The sequence below is a fragment of the Poecilia reticulata genome, chromosome 10, assembly GCF_904066995.2.
Source record: "Poecilia reticulata chromosome 10, P_reticulata-male-v2, whole genome shotgun sequence".
In the NCBI taxonomy this organism is placed as follows: domain Eukaryota; kingdom Metazoa; phylum Chordata; class Actinopteri; order Cyprinodontiformes; family Poeciliidae; genus Poecilia; species Poecilia reticulata.
Genome location: NC_088839.1, coordinates 1,735,362 through 1,763,263, shown reverse-complemented (window position 1 = coordinate 1,763,263; position 27,902 = coordinate 1,735,362). Strand labels below are relative to the sequence as shown.

Below are 27,902 nucleotides of genomic sequence, written 5' to 3'. Positions count from 1 at the left end.
AAATGTTGAGCTTTTTGTCCTTCTGGCAGCGCACGGCCAGCACAATCATCACAAGGAGGAAGATGAAGGAGACAGAACCGAGGGCAATGATTAGGATGAGGGTGAGGTCCAAAGCACCATCTTTGGCCTTGCTGGTGCCCACTTTGTCTCCCATACCCCGGCCTTCAGCCATGCTGTCTACCAGCATCACCAGTATGCTGGCACTGGAGGACAATGGAGGCTGGCCATGGTCTCTCACCTCAATCACCAGGTCGTACTGCTGGTGGGGGTCTCGCTTAGCTGACACCCGCCTTGCTGTTCTGAGTTCACCAGTCCTCCAGTCCATCCTAAACATCCCATTGTCGTTACCTCTCTGAATGCTGTAGGACAGGCGGGCATTCTCACCATCATCTGCATCCATGGCCACAACACGGGTCACCAGGTAGCCTGGCTCAGCCGAGCGGGGAAGGGGCTCCTTTGCAGTCCCATTTTTCCCCAGGGGAGCAAGTACCAGGGGCGCATTATCATTCTGATCAACAATTATGACTTTGACAGTTGCATTAGAGGAAAGCTCAGGGGCACCGGAGTCCTTGGCGCTGACCATAAAGGTGAAATCTTTTAGCTGCTCATAATCAAAAGACCTGAGTGCATAAAGGTACCCTGTCTCCTCGTTGATAGACACATAGGTTTTAACTGACATGCCCTGAATGTCGCACTCTAAGATGGAGTAAGTAATGAGGGCGTTCTGCCCTACATCAGGGTCCAGGGCCGTCACGGCGTGGATGTACGCTCCTGGTACATTGTTCTCTGTCACATACACATCATAAACGGATTGCGTGAAAGTGGGCGCATTGTCGTTTTCATCTGACACCTGGACGCGGATGGACTTACTAGAGGCGAGAGAAGGAGTTCCTTTATCCCGCGCCACCACGGTCAGGGAGTAGGAGTCTGCCTGCTCCCGGTTCAGGAGCCCGTCAGTCACTATGGTGAAGTAATTCCTGAAAGAGGACTTTAATTTGAACGGGACATCACCGAGGATTTCCACGTGGATCTGTCCGTTCTGCTCTGCGTCACGGTCCGTCACACTTAACAGGGCAATGACGGTACCGGGAGCGGCTTTTTCACTCACCGACTCCGTGACAGTGCTGAAGGTGATTTCCGGTGCGTTGTCGTTCACGTCCGCCACTTTGACCAACACTTTACAGTGCGCGGGCACGGCGTTTGGCCCGAGGTCCTTAGCCTGGACAAAGATCTGATAGAGGCTGCTCTCTTCGAAATCCACCTCCCCGCGGACTTCGATGCGGCCGGTCCGCGGGTCTATGCCGAACATCTCCTTAACGCGACTGGAGATGTGGTTGCTGAAGGAGTAAACTATTTCCCCGTTCAGTCCCTCATCTAGGTCGGTGGCGTTCAGCTGGATGACCAGTGTGCCCACCGGTACATTCTCCGAGAGACTCACCGTGTAGACGGGCTGCTCAAACACGGGCACATTATCGTTAGAGTCCAACACTTTGACCACCAGCAGCGCGGTGCCAGTCCGAGGAGGCTGTCCGCCGTCCACCGCAGTCAGCACGTACCTGTGCGCTGCCTGCTGCTCCCTGTCCAGAGGCTTCTCCAGGACAAGTTCTGCAAATTTATTTCCGTCGGTTTGGGTCTGCACGTCCAGGTAAAAGTAATTGTTGGTTGTGATGTCATATGTGCGCAACGCGTTGGAGCCCACGTCCGGGTCGAACGCACTCTCCAAAGGGAACCGGGTGCCAGGGGTTGCGCTCTCTGAGATTTCCACCGTGATGTCTGTCTCCGCGAAGCTCGGTGGGTTGTCGTTAATGTCCACCACTTCGATTTCGACCCTGAACAGCTCCAGTGGGTTCTCCAGGAACACCTCCATGTTCAGCTGGCAGGTGCCACTCTGCTTGCAGATTTGCTCCCTGTCGATTTTCTCGTTAACGAACAGGACGCCGTTCTCAAGGTTCACTTCCAGATATGGCGTCCTTGAACTAGGCACTACCTGGAATCGCCGGGAGGCTAGTTTGGTCAGGTCCAGCCCCAGGTCTTCAGCGATGTTCCCCACCAGCGTGCCATGCTCTGCCTCCTCCGGGACAGAGTAGCGGATCTGAGAGAGCGCTCCATCCGTGAAACACAGAGCTATCAAAAGCACAATCATGACCGGAAAAACAAGTGCACTTGGGTAAAAAAGAAATAAATACACCAGCAAAAAGCATTAATCTCACTGTCTTCTGAAGACAACAAATCTCAACATTCTGCGGCCACTGCAGCCAGCAAGTGAAACTCTCCACAGTGCGTCAGGAAAATGGAGTCACTTTAAAAAAGAGACATTTGGGTCTTTTGGAGAAGTTCTGTTTGTATAAGCTCAGTTATTTCGGAGCTCCACTGTCAGGTTGTTCAGAGCCGTCCTGGAGCTTCATCCTCACTCAGCCTGTAATCCACGGAGCAGACAGGAGTTCGTCTCTTCACATCCATGGACCCAGTCAGGAAAAACCAATCACAGTTTTTACCGGGCTGTGCTGATGGCGCCTCGCTGCCTCTATGCACTGTCGTCCTCTTCACTCTGTACTGATGCTGTTCACTCAACTATTTGCTTTTTCCTCCGCATCGCGCCTCCCATCGCGTCCCACTGAAGGCTCTCTGCTGATTGGTCTCTTTGCCTGCCTGTCAGTCCGTTTGGCCAGCCTCTCACTCACTGCTCCTCTCTCTTTACCTCCCTGTGAGCTCGGAATGTTTCCCTTAAGACGCATAAAAAATGGAAATCTTGAAACTGAAGTTAACATTTACAGAAATCAAGTGATAAGCTGACAAATTGAGGCGCTCCTCCTGACACTACTAATGGAGCAGAGTGAGTTCAGCACTTGTTGACACGGTGGCAGAACCTTTGTGGGCCCAAGGATATGCTGGGCGATCCGGGTTAATGCATGCAAATGTTGTGATATGCATGCAGTGAATCATTCGCCATTCATGTGCTGCTCTCAAGGCTGAGCTCTATAATTACACCCAGCAGTCTTGACGTTATTATTTCTCAACCAGCCACACAGCAGCAGCACAGAGAGGCAAGCAGACGCTCTTATCCGCGGAGCGCAGGCGACCCCTAGCGGCGAACTTTAACTAGGCAGTGACTTAAAAACCTACCTGACAAGTGATGTTTATTGTGATTCTGGTTATTTTAACACATAGACTGATACTTTATATGTGTAGTACTAAAAACTTACCATCCTTAAAAAGAATAAAAAGAAGGAAAACACAAATCAGCACTTTTTGTTTTTTGTATTTATTTATTTTAGAGTGACAGTTTTCATGTTTCGGCCACTTGGCTCTCATTCTAAGAGAAAATGTACGGTGGAAATAAAAAGCAAGCTAATGGAATGAATGAGTTCCTAAAAGATTTTAAGCAGTCACCTCTAACTACATCGCATTACAAACCTGTGCTAGTTTAATATTTACAGCTATATTTTAACCTTTTCACATTTATTTCAAGCATCTGATAAAGATCACTTGATATTATTTTGGAAATTAATCAGATTTGATATTTACCCTTTTATACATATACATGTGCAATATTTCTCTGGGGTTTTTTTTACTATATTCCCGGTTTGTCATTCTTCCTTTGTTGTGTTTCTCTCCTAGATGAAGAAACCGCAGGTGAAAAAATATACTTACATTTGTGAAAGTACACTTTAAGTATACTAAGTATTAAGTTTACTACCTATAAATATATCTGAAGTATACTAAAAGTATACTTGTATCAATTTCAAAATTAGAACTTTAAACACACTTAAACATACAAAATACACTTGTAATATATTAAATAAAAGTATACTTTAAGTGAACAAAATATGCATTTGTCCAAGTCTAAATATACACTTGCTCGAATATATTTAAATATATTTTGTGTATAATTTAAAATATATGCTCAAAATATAATTTTTTTTAAATTTACTAATTACTACTTTAAATTATTAATTTCACAATGGTTTAAATTACACTTCAGTGTAAATTTTAGTCTAATAAAGTATCCCTTTTTTAATTTTCTTTATTTAACCAGGTGAACCCGTTGAGATCCAGATCTCATTTTCAAGAGGGACCTGGACAGAAAGTCTGCATCACGCAGAGACCTGGTTACAAAATAAAACTAATTGATACAAATGCAGAAGTATGTCTTTTAGGCATCTATAAAGTATGTCTTTTTAGGTGCCTTAATAATCTTTTACTATTTTTGTTAAAATTGCAAAGAATAAAACAAATGATAATCATGATGTAATGTTTAAGAAAGTACCCAATCCATTTTCAGATATGGTGTAAGATCTATAACTGTATTAGTTCCAGTTCATACTCCAGACCAGATGGTGGCGGTATTGCACACTTTCATTTATTTAAAAAACGCCATAAAGAGAAGAAAAACTTGAAGCAGGGAAGATAACAGACGCTGTTCAAATTCGCCATTTTTACTCGCATAATATTGCCTTCAAAGTAGAGAGGGCCTTGACAATAGTTAGTAATTTTGGTTAATTCAAGCTGGTGACGTCCTAGTCCAAGTTAGGATCAATGACAGAATATTCCCGTTCACTGCACCTTACAGAAACCTACAAAACAGAACAATAGAGCAATTAAACAGAGAAAGTGTTTGTATTTTAAAGAAGACAGAAAAATAGCAAATAAAAAAATACTTGCAATTTTAAGACGTTGTGGACTCGCCATGTATGTGACATCATCAGAACTGATGATGATTGAGACCAGATGCCTGAAGTGGAAAAACATTTCTGGGTTTCTTCTTTGCCTGTTTATGTTAGAAGTAGAAAAAAATAGTCAGCAATATGATAGAATTAGTTGATGTTGGCATTAACTATGAAGCTGTTTTAAGTGTGGACTTAAGGAGACAAACTACCTTAAAATCTTTCCATCCATGATCTGAACACACTGATCCTTGCAGGGTGGTGAGGGGGGCTGGTGGTGCCCATCTCCAGCAGCCATCAGATGAGAGGCAGGGTTCACCCTGGACAGGTCACCAGTCCATCACAGGGCCCTGAAAGCCAACAACAAATTTTAAAAATGAAAGATAAATGTTAGATTAACAAGGACTTATGAGTAATTAAAATTGTACTTTATTAGCAGTAAATCAAAAATAATAATGAAGTGTAATTTAAATACATTACTAATATATTTAAAGTATATTTTTAATATAATTCTATGACAGAATTTGTACACTCAAAGTACATAAAAAAAGTATACTTAAAGTATACTACGTACTAAAAATTGTAAATTAATATTTAAATGCTATTAAAATATACTAACAAAAAAATTTGTTCCAAAATAGTACAGTTAAATACATTGATTAAAGTATACTAAAATATACTTTTTTTTACTAGGGACCAAACTACTGCTATTCACTTTTTTTTCCTTTCATGATGAAAACACTAAACGACTGCTATTCATTGTTGTTTTGTTTAGTTTTTTCATGCAGAAAGTACTCCTGGGACTGAGCTGGGTTTTGCTTAATGTTACTTTCTGTTACAGGGGAGTTTTCCTTTTTGTTGCCATGGACTCTTTTTTTGGGAGGAATCGTCTTGAATAACCATGAAAACTGGATTAAAATCATGAGTCCAATTTAATCAATCAATCAATCAAATTTTATTTGTATAGCACATTTCAGCAGCAAGGCATTTCAAAGTGCTTTACATTATTAAAATAAAAACAGTATGTGACATTGAATAACAGTGAGAAAGAGAAAGAGATTTTGAAAAAGTTTAAAAAAGATAAAAACATTAAAGCCTGCACCCCTTTTAGAACGTTTTCCGGGGGGCTTTACATTATTAAAACATAAACAGTGAGAAAGAGAAATAAAAAGAAATTACCGTATTTTCCGCACTATAAGGCACCTAAAAACCTTCAATTTCCTCAAAAGCCGACAGTGCGCCTTATAATCCTGTGCTCCTTACATATGGACCAATATTGAGCCACAACAAGTCTAGCAAGTACAGTAAGCAGCCGCCGACTTCATTTTCGCCCGTAGAAAAGTTTGACTGACCTATCTACCCATAGACATTATGTATCTACCTACTGACCTGATAATCAGGTCGTCTGCAGGTCACTTTAGCACCAGGTTCTCCACAAACATGCTGTGCGCGACCGGAGAAGGGTGACCATCGTCTGGCCACGCCCCGGCCCAGTCACGGAAGGCTCTCCTCGCCACCCGAGTCGGACACTTTGACATTCTTTATGTCAACAAAGTGGCTTTAGACATTCATCCGGGAGCTTCGACTAGGGTTCCCAAGGGACCAGCCTCTATACATTTAAAGCTGGGGGAACGGGGGAAGAGAGACAGAGACTGCGGCGGCAGCGTGTCGGTTGGTCTGTTACCCAGAAAGCAGTTGGGCACAATATCACAACACCAACACCGTGAGTGAAACAATGACTGGATGACTGGGGCAGACTACTATATAAAGAACTCGGGGAACATTTATAGAGTACGGAATAAATCACGTCACGTATAGGTTCAATACGGGACAGGTGGCAACCTTAGCATCTATTCTATGCGCCAGAGGAGGGACTTTAAAACTGGTGTTATGTCTCCATCTTCCTGGTTTTAGTGAGAACGTGAGCCAAATAATAAATAAAATAAAGCCAGATAAGCGATAGCATTGTTTGGGGACAACAAAGAAATAGTTTACTGTTACAGCTCTGGTACATCGCCATGCTTACATATGGAAAACTCAGAAAATGGCACCGAACAACAGTTCTGATTCCTTTAGGCCTCTTTCTAAGCTACACCATAAGGAGGGAATTCTCTTATGAAGTCATTTCCTTAACCACACATGTGCATGCAAGCAACTAAAAGGGATAGAGGAAAATCACAGAATCATTTATCCATGACAATCAACCTGATGAGGTGGTTCAAATACCATCCCACCCAAATCGCTACATGAGGTGCATTTTGATCCTACGCTAAAATGTGGCAGGACATCCTTCAGTACAGGGGTGCCCAAACTTTTTGAGAGCAAGATCTACTTTTTCTCTCACCAGCCGCCTGAGATCTACCTCATGACACAAAGACATAAAAATTGCAAATTAAACTCTATAGACTTATTTTATATGTGGATATACATCAGTTATAGCATAAATACTAAAGTGACAGAAAACCTAATGCAGTTTCTTCCTCAGTGAGATTCTGACACTGGGAGCAGCTTACTGGTTTCTGGTTACTGGTTACTGGTTTCTGGTTACTGGTTTCTCAGTCAGAAGCTGGTTGCAAACCTGATGCCAGCAGGTGTCAGTCAGTCATGGTGGATCTGAAATTAGATTTTTCTCAATATGAGAAACTACAGACTGACAGGAAGAACCAAAGAGCCCAGTAAAGGTGAAGGCAAATCTTCTGAAGTCGGGATATAATTAATTTAATTTCAAATAATTATCGCGGTAGAATTTGTTAAAACTTAATGAAATATATTTGTCCTATTTGATGTTTGTTGTGACGTATGCTCACAAAGAACCAGGTAATTAGTCCAAGTTTGTCGTTTATTGAATGTTCAGAAACTACAGCAGGTGTAATGACCCACAGCAAAGGAAAAAAAAAAAAAAAAGGTAAAACATCCCGAACAGACTATCAACTGGAAACATCTTCTACCTTTTTACTCTCGGTGTCTTTGTTGTTTAAGCACACCCGTTGCCGTGGCAACCGCCTGCACCCCGCAAGCCGAGCAAAGATTACATTAAAAACATTCAGTCTGTTACGATATCAGGTTTAATATTCATTTCTCGATTATTAATAAGCCTCATGAACACAGCGGTGGTTGAGCAGCTGATTTAAACTCCTGCTCTGCTCTCAGTCGGTCTTTGAGTCGTTTTTTTTTGTTAATAGAACCGAAACGTACATAATTGCGCAACACCTTGTTGAAACAATAATTACTAAGATTATTAATTTTAACATGTTTCGTTGACTTTTTATAATTATTCTTTTTTTAATGAAGCTACAAACATTTAGGATCTTAGTGAATATGTTTGATAAGCCTGTCAGAAGAGGAAGTGCTGACTCAGCGTCCTGGCAGAGTTCAGTTTGTCACCTGCAGAGATCGACGTGTTGAGCTCCCCTGGTTCAGTCCAACGTTCAATACAGAATATTAAATGTTTTAAATTTTAAGTTTTATCTCTATAATATCTCCTGTGGTGTTTTCTTCTTTTAAAAGAAAACCAGTTTCTTTTAAGACACATTGCAAATAAGAGTCTCTGTATTTGATAAACAAATGTGAATTAAGAATTTTAGTTTGACACATCATGTTTAGGATTTTACCTATTAAAGCCTTTTTTGTTTTTTGACATGTTCCCAAATATTCCATATTGATCCTTCTACTTATATGTCTCAATTTTAAGTAGATCTGGTAAAGCCATAGTGTCATGTTGGAATCAAGTTTTTTAGCCCACATGCGAGAACACAATCAGGAGAGGCAATTAAATGAACAATGATAAGTTTATTGAATCCAGGGGAAAAAGGGAATGGGAATGAGTTCTGGAACAGATGACCGGATCGTCTTACTGTCAACGAGAGACAACGGATTAGTAAGAGTGGATGAGAGATTTTCCAGGAGTAAACAGACTGGATCTTACTTGGTGTGGAGGTAAGTGGTTGCAAACAGAGCGCTGGATGAGAGGCTTCGTTGGAGGGCGGACAGGTTTGTATGTGGCAGAACGAGCGGAGTCCGACTTGGTCCAGTTGTAATAATTATCCAGATGGGTTGGGGCACGAGTAGGTATATCCTGTGGTGTCACGAAGGGGAGTCCACTGGAGACGGACCGACGACAGGGGGAAGGCGAGCACACGGGGAATGGCGTCCGGCTGGTAGTACCAATGGCGTCGTGGGAGGACACACAAGGCAGGTAACTAGTGATGGGTCCAGCAACACCGAGGCGCCGGCGCATGCATCAGGCCCATAGACCAACATTGGTTTCAGCAAATCACGTGACCAATACAGGAACTGTTTCGAAATGACACTGGATGCCAAACTGTGTTTATAAGGAAGCGAATCTGTCAAAAGCATTTGCCAAACAAATTCTTGATCTTTTACATTGTCATCTATGGAGCAGCTTCAAATGAAATGTTTCCTCTGTGGGACCATTTTGATCTTATATTGGAAAATACATTTGTTTTCATTTTTGTCATTTCATCTGGTTCTCATCAGTTTCTATTTAATCTATCTGAACCCAAATTCAGCTGAAACTGACTTTTAGTTTACTTTCATATCATGTTCTGCAGGTTAAGTGTCGCATATGTTTAACTAAACTGTCTTATTTAAATAAATCCACCTTTTCGATGCTGAGGCATTATGAGGCATGAGAATAAAGTCCCAGATTCACCAAGATAAACTCAGATATGCAGCCATTCTATAAATGACTCAGTTGCTTTTTATAAATTGTTTCATATACAGTGAACCCTCGCTGTAACGCGGTTCATCTTTCACGGTTTCGCTGCTTCGCAGATTTTTTTGTGCAGTTTTTTCCCACAGTGTTCTTCGTCCTGATTGACCATATGATTGGTAAAAACAGTCTCCGCGCTTCTTCTCTACCTGAGTGCCAATAACGTTACGGTGTTGAATACAGATTGGTCACTCAGGAGATGGAAACTGAAACTTTGAATGTCTGCTGGAAAACAAAAACTGTGTCCAGAGGCAGCAGAACCCGACCGGAGGCTCGTTGATGAGATGACATGACTCCGGATCACATTAATGCCCGATTGATGCTCACGCACATCCACTGACCTGAAAACAGGTTTTGTTCTTTGGTTTCAATGTATTTAATTATGCTGTGTAATAACTGTAAGAAATAAAGGTAACTACTTCACGGATTTCGCCTCACGGGTTATTTTCGGAACGCAACCCTTAAGGTTCGCTGTAAATGTAGAGTTTACTTTATTTTTTTCTACAGCAGAAGTTTTGTCAAAAAAGCATAACAGGCTTAATTTCAAAAGGTTGTAAAAACTTTTTTTAAATAAAAATGTGTGAGAAAAAACAGTCCAAGCATCCTCATTCCAAACACATTCACTTAAATTTTCACTTTATGGTGAAAATGTTCACATTCTTTATTGACTGTATATCAAATATATTTTAAATGTAACTGAAGATATGACATAATACAACATATAATATTCAATAAAATACAAAGACTTAAATCTTATTGTACAGACTTGGTCATCAAATCACTACGTTGCCTGTAGGAATTTTTAATGTCCAGCAGGTGTCAGTATTGAGTGACACAGTATCAATACAGTGTTGCTATGAGCCGAAACGTCTCATGACGCCTCATCTACCCATCACTACAGGTAACTCACATCAGGAACATGAGCTCACTCGGACTCCCGGGGCAGATGGTACCGATGGACCATCTGAATCCAGGCTTCGAGGTACCGAGTAAAAAGGGGGCGTGTCCGATGAAGCCCCGCTTCGAGGCTTGTGTCATCTTGCTGAAAACCACGTGACTGGCAACAAACGAGGCTGCGCATGGGTCACGTGACTGCTTCATTTTGCGTGTCGGGTTTTCAAAATAAAAGCGCGATGAGCCGCGCTGCATCATGGGTTGTTGTCCTTTTGGTCTCGCATCAGAGGAGAATATTTGTCTTCAGTGGCCAAAATAAAATGAACATTGACCAACATATTTGATGTATATTGATGATGGCACTCATCAAAATGTAATGTTTGTTACTGATTTTCTCAATTGTAGATTATGTTTTTTTTATGACTTTATATTTTTGTGATTTTATGAACTGCATTGTTGCTTAAATGTGCTACAGAAGTAAAAACTTGATTAATTGTCTGAAATGGAGGCAGTAAGAGGAAAATCTCTGACATCTGGGAATACTTTTATTTTATCCTCACAATAAAATTCTTCTTAGATAATAATTATTCCTCCACCTCCCAATTTCTCACCTTCTGCAAAGTTCCACTATTATTTGTAGTTTGATTAGCAAAGATATATCAGTATTTCTCAGCAAAAACAGATTTAATCCTGTTGCGGAACTAAAATTCAACATTTAGCCAAATATAAAGGGATCAGAGCCGATTATAAATTCAAGAAAAAGCAAATGTCCCAACATGCACTGCACTCCCAAGACACTAAAACATCAAATGTCTTTATTGTTAAATCTGGCATAAAAGAAAACCCAACACAACCACTGACGTTCAACATAAACCAGGATTAGATTGGCTACAAATCATTTTAATAATTAAAACATATGATGATTAAATATGGTTTCATTGATTCTCTTGTTACTAAACATGAGTTTGATGAAAACTTGTGACAATATTGCATTTACTAATTTTTGGAAGTATGATCCAACTGAGTGACAAAGCTGTTAGTTTCACCAGCAGATGTCACTAGTGAGTCATGAATGAGTAACGAACTTTTTTGCAAAGCAAAGGGTTGGAAAGCTTCACTGCTTCATGAGGCTTCATTTGCCCATCACTACCGGAACAGACGAGGAGACAGCAGGTTCACCTGGTGTGGGAAACAACAAGGGATTAACACAAAGTAATTCGCAGAAGGCCTTTCTCTGGAACGATGTTTACCAAGGTAAGCAAACACTCAGGCGATGAGAAGTCGTTCAGCCGCTGTTTATATCCTCCAAACGAGCTGCAGGTGCGTCTACGCTCTGAACCCTGGCGGCATCTGGTGGATGCCATGGGAAATGGCAGGTGCTCCAGGAAAATAAAAACTTAAACCAACGAAAAAAAGGAAAAGACAAACAAAAACAAATCAGAAAAATCCAGACCCTGACACACAGTTGTAATAAAGGCTCATCCCATCAGTGCTATCTTTCCACCTTTTATGTTTTAAAAATTATTCCTTCCAAATTTAAAATTTTATTCATTTATAAGATTTGCAGTGTGCTTGAAGTATATCTGCCCTGATTTTAACACCATCATAACTCCACAAAAGAAGAAAAAGTGTATCAAAATTTTGTTTTCTAGTTTCATTATGAAGGACATAATTTTAAACAAAGAAGTGACATTTCTAGGAGTATAAAACTGCAAGTGTTACTGTGAAATACTGAAGAAATACTGTGATCGTCAGGGATTTGGTCTCTTTGCAGGGAGTTCTTGAGATGATCCAGGTTCCAGTGTTTGGTCTTGATGGCAGGGCCGTGCAGAGAGCACTAAAGGGGCAGGTGCTCAACAAAACAAAAGGGCTCATCTAACCTCATTCTAGGACAGAATATTAATATTAACAGCCTCTCAGCTTTCAGAGTTTAATAAACAATAATAAATTACAAAATTGTGACATATACAATCAAAGCTAAGGAACATCTCCATACTATATGGAGATGTTCTAGCATAACACTAGATGCTCTAGCATAACACTATGCCTATGTAACATATTTTATTAGTAATTTCTTTCTGCAGGTCTATTTTGTTATAGGAAAGTTTTGCAATATTCAAACCCGCAATTCAGCAAGATATGTAAATCAGAGCTAGACCATCAGACATATTTTGTCTTTACAGAATTACACTATTAAAATATAAACAAGGACACAATGCAACCTTTTAGTGACTGTAATCTATAAAAGATCTGCCTGTTTGCTGCAGTGGAGATGAAGACGATCCATTCAGGACAGCAGAGCTGCATCAAACTTTAAGGTGGAACTGCAGAAAAAAAAACAAAAGCAAAAATTGAATTGTTAATGCATGCAACAATGAGAAAGCTAAGTTTGCTTAAAAAATTTAAATACACATTCTGACTCAAGAGTAACTTTGCAAAACAACTTATTTCGTTGTCGTGAAGTTTTGTTTGCGACTCAAAGTTTGCTTGTGATTCACATGAGTGTAGCAGGATAAATCACAATAAAATATTTCTGATGTGTCAAATAAAGTTATTTAAAAGAAAAAAAAAAATTTAAACAAAACTTTTTTTATTAAGGAATCATTACAATTCCAAAAGTTTTGATTACAATTGTATTTTACTTAAATGAGGTTAGTTTTTTTCCATTAAATAATTGGGAAACAAATTTAACTTCATACTCTGTGAACCAGACTCTAAACTTAAAGTCTGGGTTGAGTTTTTTCCCCTTCATTAATGTCACTTTTATTACATTCATTATATCTATCATGGTAATTCAGGGTGAGTTATTTTTAATTCTAAATTAATATCCTTGTTGGACTTTTATTTAAGTGTTATTTTCCTTCAAGATACATTTACCTAACGTCAGAAGAAATGAAATGTACATTATGCAGCAAAGGAAATTAGAAGATCGGACATTTATCCATTATGGAGATGATCGGATTTGGACGGGCGATTTGCCCTTATTGCATAATCAATACTAAAGAATGACTGACATGATTAAAGATACAGGGGAGAAGCTTTTCAGTTATCTAGCTTTGCTAGTAAAGTCGTTAGCTAGCATCTAATGGCACAACAACAGCCTAATGTCTGTATGATAAAAATAGTGAATCGATAGATAAGAACAGTTTCTCCTCACCTGGCTGTCTCCTCCCCTCAGTAGTTCTTCAGAGAAAGGCAGACGCAGAGGCCTGTCAGTGTCTGTTGTATTTCATTACCTCTCTGCTTAAACCGCGACTCCGAGCTGAAGCAGAAACGATACTTCAACGTTTTCCGTCATCTGACAAGTAGCAAGTCTACTCCACTTTATTCACCAAAAACTATTATGTAATCTGGAACGTTCGCTACGTTGAGCTCCGCAGTTAGCCGCCTTATCTCACTGCGCGAGAGGCAACTGCGGTAACAAGGTGACCGGCTTATGTTGTACAAAAAAGAAACAAAAAAGCAAAGAATTTTAGCACATGTTTTTATGTGTCAGAAGAGGGCTTAGGAAATACCACAAAAATTTTTTTTTTTTTAAATTGACCAAAACGGCACTTGGGGGCAAGGAACAAAAAGGGCAGGTGCTCAAGCACCCCTAGCTATCCCCTCTGCACATGCCTGCTTCACGGAGAGTTCATTGGAGATGGATGGACAAGGCTTGCGGTGGAGGGCAGACAGGTAATTCTAGTGAGGAGGAGCGAGGAGCGGTCCGATAGCCAGTCGTGAAATGAGGAACTGTCAGAGAATCTTCAGCCAAGAAGGAGATGGACTCGGGCAGCCAGTGGGTAAGATCCACAGCATCAGGCTACACAGCAGGTCAAATTCAAGGTGCCACAAGCAAACACCTGACATTAGAGCAACTGGTAAGTGTAATGAGAGATAATCATAGAAAAATTCAGAGACCGGACTCAGCGGGACGTGGAGTACCATAACAGGCATGGAAGTGCTCTCAGCCCACTCCTCATATAGTCCAAGATGAAAAGGTAGATTGATCACAGGTGTGCTGAATCCAAACAGGCGGCAACCCTCCAGGTAGGAACAGCTTCTTGGTGTCATAATGTGAGGTACCAGGACTCGAAGGCAAGCAACAACTACAGACACCAAACTCAGTTTAACAGATTTATTGAACAATAATGGGGGGAAGGATGGAGAGATGTAGACCAGCGGCAGCAAGGAGGAACCAGGCCAGAGGAGGAACTGAGAAATGGGTGAGTGGTTAGACAGAGGAATAATGACAGGAATGATGGTGTGACCTGGTGAAGGCTTACAGTTGGAGGGTTCAGATGAGCGGAGGAGGGTACAGCAGTTGGGGCAGTGAGGGGGTTTAACTCAGGGTGGACAGGCAGCAGCAGGGTGGTGGTTGTGGAGGAATCCAGGGGCTAGGACTAGCAGAACAGTGAGGATCAGGTGGTCCAGGTGGATCAGACTCTCAGAGAGAGGTCAGAGCTGGTTCTAGGAGGAAGGAAGAGATGGAAGAAGCATCAGGAACAAGTAAAACACTTGAGACACAGCACTAAGAGCTAGAGTGTACTACTGTAGAAGCAGAACCATCTGGCATCTTCTTCCGGGAAGCCACTCCTATTTAAGGCCCTTGCTGATTGGAGATGATGAGCACCAGCTGGATCCCATCAGCCTGCCACCCTGAGAATGTAGAGAAAACACTCCCCTGCAGAACCCAACACTTGGCACCATTTAGTGGATTGGAGAAGTAGAGACAACAGAAACTCCCCCACAAAGACCCAAAAACCGCAGTTTGCAACAGTCTTTACATTCTTAGAAAAGTTCATGGAGGAAGGGTGCAAGCTGTTTGGAGAAAATGTATAGCATTGAGAAGTAAGACCATCTGTACCAGGGGAATTATTGTATTTGAGGAGTTAAATAGTGAAAACTATTTCCTGTAATGATATTGGCTCATCACAAGATTCCTTTAAGTCAATGTCAATGTTTTTAGTTTTTGTAAGAGATCCAAGAAATCGACAGGTAGAATCATCATTATGTTTTGATTCATATAATTTAGTATGAAATTCTGAAAAATATTTGGCTGTTTTTTGAGGGTCATCTGTGATGTCACCATCGTTTAGCTTTTGTATGGTGTTAACTTTAGCATGGAATTTTTCAAGACGAAAAAAGGACGCACTATTCTGATTTAATATTGATACTCATATGCACATCCATTAATCTATACCCACACACACTCAAATGTGTTAGCCTCAATTTACATATACACGTTAGTACTAACTCTCACCCATATTTCTGTATCTTGTGAAAATGACCTCCATTTATTTCCTCTTAAATTGTATAATTATATAATTGACTTTATTTTAACTCCTCATTTAACTTGTTCCATAATTTTACACCATGAGTTGGAATACAAAAGCTCTTTCTTGTGTGAAGAGCTTTCACACAACAAGCAAATCCTATGAATCCTTATATTTGTGTTACCCCTTAAGTTATATCCTCCGATTCTTTCAAAAACATATTCTGTATGTGCTCAGGTAGCAGTTTACATCATGCCTTTAACATAATTTTTTAGCAATTTTAAATTCCATCAAATCTTCAAATTTAAGAATTCTAGACTTTAAGAATAATGAGTTTGTGTCCTCATAAAAACTGACATTATGGATGATTTTAATGGCTCGTTTCTGTAGGACACTCAGTGGGTTGTAAAGGGCTTTTGTATTTAATTCCCCACACATCTGAACAATATGTAAAGTAAATATGTCTGGTTTTAGCCAGGACTGATATGCTTCTACATAGTTCATTCAGTAAATGTTTAATATGAGGTTTCCAACTAATTTTGTCAGCTATTATTTCACCAAAAAATGTATTAACATATACCCTTTCTAGTGTCACACCCTCTATCTGAACTTGAATTTGAGCTTTCTTGTAACATTTTCCAAAAACCATAATTTTAGTCTTGTCCACATTTAGAGATAGTTTATTATCGTCAAACTATTTATTTAATTTACTGATTTCTGTGGTGACTATGGAAAGAAGTTGTAAGTTTTCACCAGAGACTAGAATATTTGTGTCGTCAGCAAATAACACACATTTTAATGCATTAGACAGTTTGCTTATGTCACTAATACACAAATTTAATAAAACTGGTCCCAGTTCTGAACCTTGAGGTTCCCCACACACAACGTCCAGACAATCACATTCAATCTCAATCTTCTCAAACTGTTTTCTGCTCTTTAAATAGCTCCAGTTCAAATCTACTCCCCGAATGCCGAAATCTTCTAATATTAAGATATCATGATTTATTGTATCAAAAGCTTTTTTTAGATTTATGAAAACCCCTACTGCTAATTCTTACTATCTGTTGCATTGGTCATTTCTTCTATTAAGTCAGTTACAGCTAGTGATGTTGCTCTGAATCCATATTGACTACTGTTGAGTAGTGTATGTTTATGACTTTTTCTAGTCTCTTATTAAAACGTTTTTCTAGAATTTTAGAGAACTGAGGGAGAAGAGAGGCACTTGTGAAGAGGTGATTATTGCCAGTTTTATACATTGTTATGATCTTTGCTATTTTGTTTGGAATGATAAATTACAAATATAAGTTAATGATTTAGAGATACTGTATTTTCCGCACTATAAGGCACACCAGATTATAAGGCGCATAGAACAGACGCGATTTGTTCCGTTCTCTACAAATGTGGATGTGTAATAATAAATAAATGTTCCCCAAGTTCTTTATAGAGTAGCTGCCCCAGTCATTGTTTCACTCATGGTGTTGTGATATTGTGCCCAGCTGCTTTCTGGGTAACAGACCAACCGACACGCTGCCGCCGCAGTCTCTGTCTCTCTTCCCCCGTTCCCCCGTTCCCCCAGCTTTAAATGTATAGAGGCTTGTCCCTTGGGAACCCTAGTCAAAGCTCCCGGATGAATGTCTAAAGACACTTTGTTGACATAAAGAATGTCAAAGTGTCCGACTCGGGTGGCGAGGAGAGCCTTCCGTGACTGGGCCGGGGCGTGGCCAGACGATGGTCACCCTTCTCCGTTCGCGCACAGCATGTTTGTGGAGAACCTGGTGCTAAAGTGACCTGCAGACGACCTGATTATCAGGTCAGTAGGTAAATAGGTCGGTCAAACTTTCTGAACAAACCAGCATTCTGACAACTATCCCAGCATGCACCGCGCACTTCTTCTTCTACGGGCGAAAATGAAGTCGGCGGCTGCTTACTGTAGTTGCTAGACTTGTTGTGGCTCAATATTGGTCCATATATAAGGAGCACAGGATTATAAGGTGCACTGTCGGCTTTTGAGGAAATTGAAGGTTTTTAGGTGCCTTATTTGCTGGTTTGCTGTCATTTTTGATTCACAGTTGACATTGTTTGAAACTTGACATTAACCAAGACAAAAATGTCTAAGTACACTATATCCAACTAATTTTACTACGTTTATCCAACTTAATATATCATGATCAAGTTTTTTTAACTAAATTCATTAAGTGTGTTTAAAATGACAAATTTAAGTCGATGTTTCTCAAATCATTTAGCTTACTTCAATTAAGGAAGGAAACTAATAAATGATCTATTTTCTACCAGGGTTTTTGGTTCAGGCAGCTTTTATTTGGAGTAGTTAGACAGGAAAGTTGGTAATGACAGACAGGGAAGACATGCAGGCAGCTAAGGTCATCAGGATGGAATCAAACGTACAACAGCTGCATCAAGGACTAAGGTCTCCTTATGTGGGTTCTGCTCTGCCTCTTTTACCAGGGTCTGCTGGTGTCAAGGAGGTATTAGAGTTTAAAACCCTAATATTATTTCAGCAGTCTTACACACCTTCATAATTCACTTTAAGATCGCTACTGCTGGTTTCAACCTTTAACGTGATAAGATTATCTTTGAACCTAGTAAACTCTGACTGAATGCACTTTGCATTATCTTAGGCACTGGGATTACACCTCCCACTCAAAAGTCATGGATCATGCAATGCCACTTTAAATTCAGTAAATTACTAGACAAGTAGAAACTGAAGTTCAGTTGAACTACTAACACAAAGACATAATAAAGACGGTCTTTAGTTGAGTGCATCAGTGAATTTTACTGTGGGTCTCTTACCACGGCAGCATCAGACTATCAATCAATCAATCAAATTTTATTTGTATAGCACATTTCAGCAGCAAGGCATTTCAAAGTCCTTTACATAATTAAAATAAAAACAGAAATAATCAGTGAGAAAGAGAGAGATTTAAAAAATAAAAAAACAAAATAAAAACAAAAAACAAAAAACATTACATCATTAAAACGTCGGAAAGAAAGAAGAAGAAATTAAAAACATTAAAGACATAAAAACATGGAAGACATCAAAACCGGCACTCTAACCCTAATTTAGCCATAAGCAACTCTAAACAGGTGGTTTTAAGTTGAGATTTAAAGGCACTCAGTGTTTCAGCTGTTTTACAGTTTTCTGGTAGTTTGTTCCAAATCTGTGGTGCATAGAAACTGAATGCTGCTTCTCCTCGTTTGGTTCTGGTTCTGGGGATGCAGAGCAGAACCAGAAGATCTGAGGGGTCTAGACGGTTGGTACAGTAATAACAGATCTTTAATGTATTGTGGTGCTAAACCGTTCAGTGATTTATAAACTAACAGTATTTTAAAGTCTATTCTCTGATCTACAGGGAGCCAGTGTAGGGACTTTAAAACTGGTGTTATGTCTCTATCTTCCTGGTTTTAGTCAGAACAGCAGCAGCATCTGGATCAGCTGCAGCTGTTTGATTGATTTATTAGTCAGACCTGTGAAGACGCTGTTGCAGGAATCAATGCAGCTAAAGATAAAAGCATGGATGAGCTTCTCTAGATCTCGCTGAGACATCAGTCCTCTAATCCTGGAGATGTTCTTCAGGTGATAGAAGGCCGACTTTGTGACTGTCTTGATGTGGTTCTTCTGACTATTGATTGGACTTATGGCTCATTGAAGTGAACGGATCCTGAAGATTTGATTCCCTTCAAAGAGCCATTCAAATTATAATTTTTTTTAAATGCATATTTTTCTAAGAATAAGAAAAAAAGTAAGCCCTTCAATGAATTGAGCCACTGCAGATTAACACTGTTTATATTTTTTAGGGTAAGACTTTACGTCTTATTAAATGAAAAATGTTGCTATATGTACAGCACAAAGTATTCTCTTCTTTCAGCCATATTTTTTCCACTTTCATTTTAATATGGTACAAATATGGCTTGCTCTCTGTATTTACAGCCTGGCATAAAGCAGAACATTTTTTACAAAGTGTTCCATAGTTAGGAGGGAGGTGTGGTTGTATGCAAATATGGGACACCCTGTATGGAGTTTGCATGTTCTCCCTGAGCATGTGCACTTTTTATCTGGCACTGTGGTTTCCTCACATAGTATAGAAACAATGTACCATAGTAAATTCATTCATTAATCAAATCTTGTCCTTGTGTTATTGTCACATAAACTAGCAAGAGAAAACTAAATAAATAGATAAAGTTTCCCTCTGGCCTGTCTTCCTCATTTTCTATTCGTAATTAAAAACTTGTCAGAGGACTCTCACTCTGCACTGCCCCACTTCCCAATTCACACACAAAGAAAGTCTGCTCAATGCCTTTTCTGCCTGGAGAAATCACTACATTTCTTCTTCCTAATGGTATTTTCAATTCCCAATGTTAAAAAGTTGCCAAATTCAGAATGAGCTCTTATGCCTGGGAAGATTTTTTCTCTTCATTCTTCTGCTGTGGGATCTTTGTTGACTGTGATTGACTACTATAATTTAGGTTCATGTGGACTTCCATTAGTGATCATCTGGGCACAATCTTTTCCAGAACAGCTGATTCAAATGATTGCATGACCATCAAGTACTGCAGAAGATAAATAATATTATAAAAGAGTACATCAAAGGAAAATGGCAAAAGGAGTGGGATATAGGAGACAAGGCGAGGTTTTATCATAGTATCCAAAAAAGTTGGGGAATTTAGGAAATTTAATAGAAATAAGAAGGAAGAAGATATTATATCTAGAATAAGATTTGGACATACAGGATTAAATAGTACCCTTAAAATAATTAATAAACATAACACAGGTTGTTGTAATGACTGGAGAATTAGAAACAGTGCAACATATTTTCCTAGAGTGCAACAAATATGTATGGGAAAGAGAGGTATTACTCAGAGAGTTAAGTAGAAATAAAAATAAGCTTGATATTAGAGTGTTGTTTCAGAGATCGTCAGGGGATGTAGGTTTTTGTAGTATTTTTTGTTTTCTTAGGAAAACGGGTATTATGGGAAGATTATAAGCCTCTGATCCATACACCAACCTGGAAGGTGGCGGTAATGCACCTAAAAGTTGTTTGCCAACCGCCATAAAGAAGAAGAAGAAGAAGAAGAAGAAGATTTTTTTTTATTAGTATATAAGAATAACAGTGACAAAAACTCACAACATTTCAAAACAATCAAATATTATAGATCATAACTCCTAATGTTAACAAATCACATTGATTTCAAAGGCTCAAGAAAGAAACAACAACAAAAAACACATTAGGGGGCTACAAACTAAAATCTCTCATTAACTCATACAATTTTACTGCATTTAAATTATGCATCTTTTTTATACAACTCCTAAAAAAGGAGAGTTCATGTTTAAGAGTATTGATTGAGAGGGAGCATTTTGCATAACGACATTTATGGATATAATATTTTGTTGCAATAATCAGAACATTGACTAAAAATTCCAGATTTTTATCTTTAATGAATAAACCGAATTGAATGTTTTGTAAGAAAACAAAATCCAAATTTATTGTCTTAGAAGACAGAAAGTTACGAAGTTGATCCCATAAGTTTAACACTTCTTTACATTCATAAAACAAATGTTTAGTTGTTTCCAAATGAGTTGTACAAAAACCACAATTCTCTACATTAAAATTAAATCTCACTTTTAAAATTAAAATGTACATTAAAATGTAGTTCTTTATGTTTGGGAAGAATTGGAAATTTCAAATAATTTGTCCTTATTTTGACTCTCATAGATTTGTTAAAATTTTGTAAGGGCTGTGCTTTTTGTTACATGTTATTTATTGAATACTTGTTCAAAAACTTGTTATTGCATTTATTATCTCTAATGTCCACATACTCAATTTGAATCTTGTGGAGTCTTGGAATAGAGAAATTAGATAAATTGTTCTTAACTGACAATAAAAGGACATCAGAGATGCTACGTAATACTTTCTTATGATTTGTTAGTGAACAGTCAGTTCCATATTTTCTGTTAAATTCCTCCAAAGTGAGAATTTCACCATTTCCATCCAATAAGTGAGTAATTGACCAGATCTGTTTATTCCACCAGTCATTCATGAATATAGATTTTCTACATAGAATGGCTCTGTTGTTCCACAGTGGGACATTATGGGGCTGAGGTTGTGTTTAAACATCAACTTCCACTGTAACAGAACCTGTTGATGGAAAGCAGAGATTTTTAGGGGGAGTTTAGATAATTCAAAATCACATTTCAATAACAACTCAATACCTCCAACTTCCTGAAATACGAACGATGGAACAACAAACCAAATAAGATCACCGTTTTTTAAAAGGACTGAAGCCATCTCATTTTTAAAGTCCCATTCATAATTTCAAAATCGATGCCTTAATACCACCTTCCTCATAATCCTTTAACAAATCTCTTTTTCTGATGTAATGGTGTTTGTTTTTCCAAATGAAGTTAAAGTTTATTCTGCTAATCTGTTTTATTGGAGGGACGGCTAAGGAATATGCAGGATACGTCAGCCTGGATAAGGACTCAGTTTTTGTTAATAATGTTCTACCAAACAACCTCAAATCTCTCTGAAGCCAATTATTTAAGGTTTTGCCACATTTATCAATGTTGACTTGTAAATATTTTCTTACACTAGTAGCTTGAAATATAGTAATCCACATTCCTGAATATTTAATTTCATTTTTAACAGGAATATCGGAAATTGAAGAATCAGAACAGTTATGGATACTCATAATTTCACATTTATTTATGTTTAGCTGCAGCCCTGAGGCTTGAGAGAACAACTTTATTTCCTTTAAAGCTAGAAGAATTTGTTCTTTATTTTTTAGGAAGAGGGTTGTATCATCTGCAAATTGACTAATGATTATTTTCTGGTTATTAATTTCCAAACCTTTTATATTAGAGTTATTAATTGTTATTGCTAGTAATTCCGTGACTATAACAAATAATAGAGGTGAAATACTGCAGCCTTGTCTGATTCCTCTTTCTACTTTGAATCTGGGGCCCTGAGGCAGAGACACACAGCTGTTAATGTTCAACATGGTGATCATACTAAGAAAACTGTTACCAAAACCAAAATGTTTCAAAGTATTAACAATAAATTGATGTTCCACAGAATCAAAGGCTTTGTGGAAATCTAAAAACAACATAAACCCATCATCTTTTATTAAATGACTATAATCAATCAGTCCAGAACCAGGCGGATGTTGTTATGGATGGATCTACCTTTGAGAAAGCCGGATTGAGTTTGACTAATTATTCCGGGTAAGCCCATTTTTAACCTCGTTGCCAGAACTTTTGTTAGGATCTTGTAGTCTGTGTTCAACAACGTGATTGGTCTTAAATTATTTATATTTTTCTTATCTTTACCAGGTTTTGGAATTAGCTTAATTACGCCTTGTTTCATAGTTTCCATGAGTTCCTTCCTTCCAACACATTCTGCTACAGCCTGGAACAGCAAAGGTTTTAAAACCTCCCAGAAATGTTTATAAAAGTTAGCTGTAAGCCCATCTGGCCCGGGTCGCGGTCAGACGCCATATTTCTTATAGCAATATCAAATTTGGAAATACTTAGCTCTTCATCACAGATTTCCTTAAAATTTTCATCAATAACAGGAATCAGATTTCTTACTTTTTCAAAAAATGATGAAGTAATTTGTTCAGTATGTGAAGATTTGTAAAGATTACTATAGAAATTAAAAACTTCTTGTGTTATTCTCTTAGTCTCAGAACATTCCACTCCATCAATCATAAGGCTATTAATTGCATTATATTCATGTCTGCGTTTTTCTAAGTTACAAAAGAAGGCACTATTCTTTTCTCCTTCTTCAGTCCACCTGGCTCTGGACCTTACATAACCACCTTTTGCCCTATTTGTATATATCTCATCTCATTTAAGTTGTAATTTATTTATTGCGTCTTTATCCTCATCACTCCAACTTAATTTTCTGTAAAGTGACATAAGGTCTTTAACTTTGTTGCTGAAAATGTGCGACATAAATTTAATTACCTTACCTTATCTTAATTGTTGCAACATCACAAAATCCCAAACTCTCTACCAATGTTAATAGCTTAATTTATTACTTGAAATTTGTCTGGTATTTGTAATATTTTGTTTTACTTTCCTCACAGTTAGTTTGTGACTATTCTTTTTTTATTTCTTCTTTTTGCTCAATTTGTCATATCAAAACCTTTTTGTTACTAATGTGTGCCTTGCCATACATGAATTTTCTATGAAGCCAAGAAAAATAACAAAACATTGCCATAAATCCCCCTGTTAACTCAAAACATCACATGTAGCAATGAATTGTGGGTAATACACTTCATTGAAGTCAGCATCAATGCAGACTTTGCATAAGGGTGGAAATAGGACCCAAAATGGACGGGGCAAAGGCTGGATGTAGAGAAAGTGGGACACACTCGGCAATAAAACCCTTGAACATGAAGGCGCATTTGAAGGACACGAAGGTGGAACGAGGGTGGAAGTGCAATTATTGGGACAGGACCTTAGTAGAAGAGCAGCTGTTTAACAGGAAGCAGCACAGCTGAGGATAATGAGTAATCAACAAGAGGGAGCGACAGTAAGCAGCACCATCAAGGCAGAACTGAAATCATGACAAATAATGTACTTAAAGAAGTTAATATTCATAGTAATTCTATAAATTAGACAAAAATACTTCTCCATGATCATAGCAGATGTATGTCAGGCTGCAGCATGTACTGAGATATGTTTTTATAAACAAACATATTCAAGCAAATATTTAACATTACATACTTCTGTGGATGATTCTGTTTCATTCACTGCAAACAATCTGCATGTTTTTATGTGAATTATTACTTAATAGGAAAATATGACTATGAAAAGATCAATAAAGCCAAAGAATTAAGACTTAGACTAAGAAATCTGACAGAAAAGACAGAAATTGAAGGAGTGAGAGAATGCAGATGGAGGGTGTCAGAATTCTCCAATTTAGAAATTAAATTCTTCCTTTTTATTCCCCCTTCATATCATATTTCACTAAGCTCTATTTTCCCTTCAGATGTAACGCGCACGCGCGCACACACACACACACGCACACACACACACACACACACACACACACACACACACACACACACACAGTGAAAGTCTGTAATAAAATGTAGCAGCTGTGTAAAATGTCAGGCTGGCCTTTTCTCAGACACACAGTTTGAACTAGTCCAAATGTTACCCTTTCTGCTCTTCGCAAGTAAGAAAAGAGAAGGATGAGAAAGGCAAGAATTTACATGGACTGAGGGACGGAGCAGACTGGGGGAGTCGGGAATCGAGTTGTGGTTGAAGGAGGAGGACAAGAATACAGATGATCCAGAGTTCAACTGTATTTATTTATTATCTAAATTAAATCAACTTTATTATCAAACTTTACATAGAACAGCAAGCATTTATGGTATTTCTTATGCAATACAATTTTAACATACATTAAAACAAATACAAAATGTATGGAATTTACACTACAGTAGTTTCTGGCTATCTAGTAACCTATTGAATTCCCTTGGCTGCACAGCTTCTACATGTATTGTGACTGGTTGTGAAGACAAGCAGGTTAGTTGCACATCATGCTCTAACCATGCTGCTGCAATGACTAGTTCACACTGGTGATAGTAAATATTGACTATGCGTAGCCGTTCTTCATTTTCAAACAAAGGAAGAAGAGTTCATATGCTAGAAGCTGCAAAGACAAAATTCAATCATCTGCATAATCCCTAAAACTGATTAGTTGCTGTAAACACTGTTTACCCACAGGCATTACCTGCCTATGCAATTCCATTCAATTCTCATCTCCGTTCAGTGCTCCATCTGGGATTTCTCTCATTGAGGTTGATTTCTGCCACCATGTCAGAAATCAATCTCAATGAGGGAGAAATCAATTCACATAGACAGGTCCCAGTAGACCAGTGTTTCCCAACCCTGGTCCTCAAGGCTCACTGCCCTGCATGTTTTAGGTATTTCCTTCCTTCAATCCAGCTGATTTCAATCAATGACTGATCAACAGGCGTTTGTTGAACTGCAATCAGCTGAATCAGGCACATTAAAGCAGGGAAACCTCTGCTCCTTGAGGACCAGGGTTGGGAAACACTGCAGTAGACCATGTCTATGTGAATTTCCCCTCTAGGATAAATAAAGTATTTTAATTCATTGTCTAGTTGAATTCCAACTGGGCCAATCAGTGAAGGATAAATTGTGAACTATGACACTGATTTTCTGTGCGGTTTTAGAATTGTAGTTAGGCAATGGATGTGGAATGAAACCATTCAGTCCGTGTTAACCACACTTCCAAATATCAAGCCTGCAGCTTGTGTCACTGACACAATAAAACCATTAATGTGATTTTAAAAGATTATCTTCCCAAATAGCAAAATATCAATCAATCAATGTTTAAACATCAAGCAGAAACATTGAAGCCTGACAGTGACATTGAAATGATATTGAAAGTATTTTTGAAATTCATATTCAAAAATACTTTATTAATCTGAGGAACGTGAGATGTATACGAAGAGTCAAAGGAAGGCAAAGACAGACTGCTGTGGGACTGATGATGGAAGTGATCTCTTAAGGTTCAATGAACCTAGGTGATAACTTTTTGGACATAGATTTTAAAGGCATGTCACATGCACAAAGCCAAATCTTTTGTCTGGGTGTGTATTGGGGGCAGGAGTTCTTTTTCGGAAAGCATAATATTGGTTTTGATCTGCAGTATAGTGCAGGGCAGAGATGGTGTTACTCCAGTAACACCATCTCACCAGAGATGTCCAGTAACACCACTACAGTAGATGTAGTGGTGAATAGAGTTAATGAGGTGTCTTTTTTCATTGGAGGGAAATTGAGGAGGATGGTAGCTGAAAGAAACTTCAAAAGTTTCCAGTGGCTGAGGAAACATGAATTGTGAGCATACTCCACCAAGGAAGAAATTGACTCCAGTCAGCTGGGTTGGTGGACGTGAGACAGCGTAAGGTGGATTCCAGTTCTTGATTCATATGTTCTGTTTGACCATTGGACTGAGTGTGAAAACCAGATGTGAGACTGACCTTAGCATTGAGTGCTTTGAAAAACTATTTCTAGACTTGGAAGATGAACAGCGGACCACGATCAGACAGGATGCCTTGAGAGAAGCCAGGGAGGCGGAAAACATTATTTTGTCTAAAAGCATCTCACTACTGTCTTTCTTAGACAGCTGAATTTTCAGCCATACAGCTTGGTACAACTTTGCTACAGCTCTGGTTCAGGAATGAAAGCACATCATTCTCTCCCTCCCCACCTCTGTTCCTCTGCCTGCCCCCTGGTGAGTCAGAATTTGAAGTAGCAAGGGCTGCCATGACAACTGGCAAACATTCAATTCAATTCAATTCAAATTTAAAATTCAAAAGTACTTTATTAATCCCAAAGGGAAATTAAATGTTGTTGTGACTCATTAATTCTTCAAAGAGTTATTGTAGATTGTAATGGCTGTTGGCATGAAAGATCCCAGATAGCACACGATGTTAAATCAACGTTGAATTATAGTTAGAATCGTTGATTTCTGGTTGAAGTCGACAAATGACGGTGGATCAACCATCAAAAAACCATCCAATCAAACCGTTGAAACTGTGTCATTAAATCAATGTTGTTTTGTGGTTGAAATCTGATGACTGAAATGCCGAGGTCTGATTAATGGTTGATTTTTGGTTGAAGTCGACAAATAACGGTGGATCAACCATCAAACAACCATCCACCTCTAGCCAAAGTAACTAACGTTGAAACTGTGTCATTGAATCAACGGTGTTTTGTCGTTGAAATCTAATGACTGAAATGCATTTGTCTGATCAATATCTGATCAATGTTGAATCAATGTCAGCTGTTTTGCTGCACCCCTCCCCCTCCTCTCCTCCTCATCAGAGCTCTGGGTCAGAGCATTTTATTACTGATCGGGGGTTAGCATGTTTTAAATTAAGCACTGTAGAGGATAGTCGGTGCTGATTCCTTTCTGTACATTTTCTTACTTGTTCATAACAATTCTTATTGACTGTTTGCGTGGGATATATTGACACAAAAACATCTACAACTTACTACAAGGAGTGGAGCGGTACACCCCCACCATTTACATGAGTGAGATGGCCCAACCACATAGCCACTTTGCTGTTGGCTTGTTAGCAAAATATGTTAATTCAATGTTGAATTATTATCATAAAGGTTGCATGTATGGTTGAGGTCGACAACTGACGGTGGATCATCTATAAAACAACCATTCAATTCTAGCCAATGAACTATCGTTGAAATTGTGTCATTGAATCAATGTTGTTTTGTGGTTGACATTAAATAAATGAAATGCCAACGTCGAATCCAGTGTGTTTCAGCACTGGTCCTCC

The 27,902-nt window shown here is 38.8% G+C and overlaps 1 protein-coding gene and 2 long non-coding RNA genes across 7 annotated transcripts in view; all 3 read right to left on the bottom strand.

Moving 5' to 3' along the window:
• pcdh10b (protocadherin 10b) overlaps positions 1 to 3,121 on the bottom strand; it is a 22,568-nt gene extending 19,447 nt beyond the window's left edge. The window contains exon 1 of one of the 5 annotated variants that reach the window (XR_014089208.1): positions 1 to 3,118. This exon is cut by the window's left edge and continues 206 nt beyond it. Coding sequence is in view for 4 of the 5 variants with exons in the window: in XM_017303488.2 (XP_017158977.1) it covers positions 1 to 2,143 (2,143 nt within the window). In the remaining variant the exon portion in view is untranslated. The other 4 variants (XM_017303488.2, XM_008403130.3, XM_008403132.3 and 1 more) reach the window with 4 other exon arrangements.
• Positions 1 to 27,902, bottom strand: part of LOC145553040 (uncharacterized) — a 462,758-nt gene that overhangs the window by 305,378 nt on the left and 129,478 nt on the right. The gene's annotated exons all lie outside the window — the stretch shown is intronic.
• LOC108166011 (uncharacterized) lies at positions 11,091 to 12,666 on the bottom strand. Its single transcript, XR_001776327.2, has 2 exons — positions 11,541 to 12,666; positions 11,091 to 11,469 (listed from the first exon to the last, which is right to left on the bottom strand). It is a non-coding gene; the product is annotated as an uncharacterized LOC108166011 (long non-coding RNA).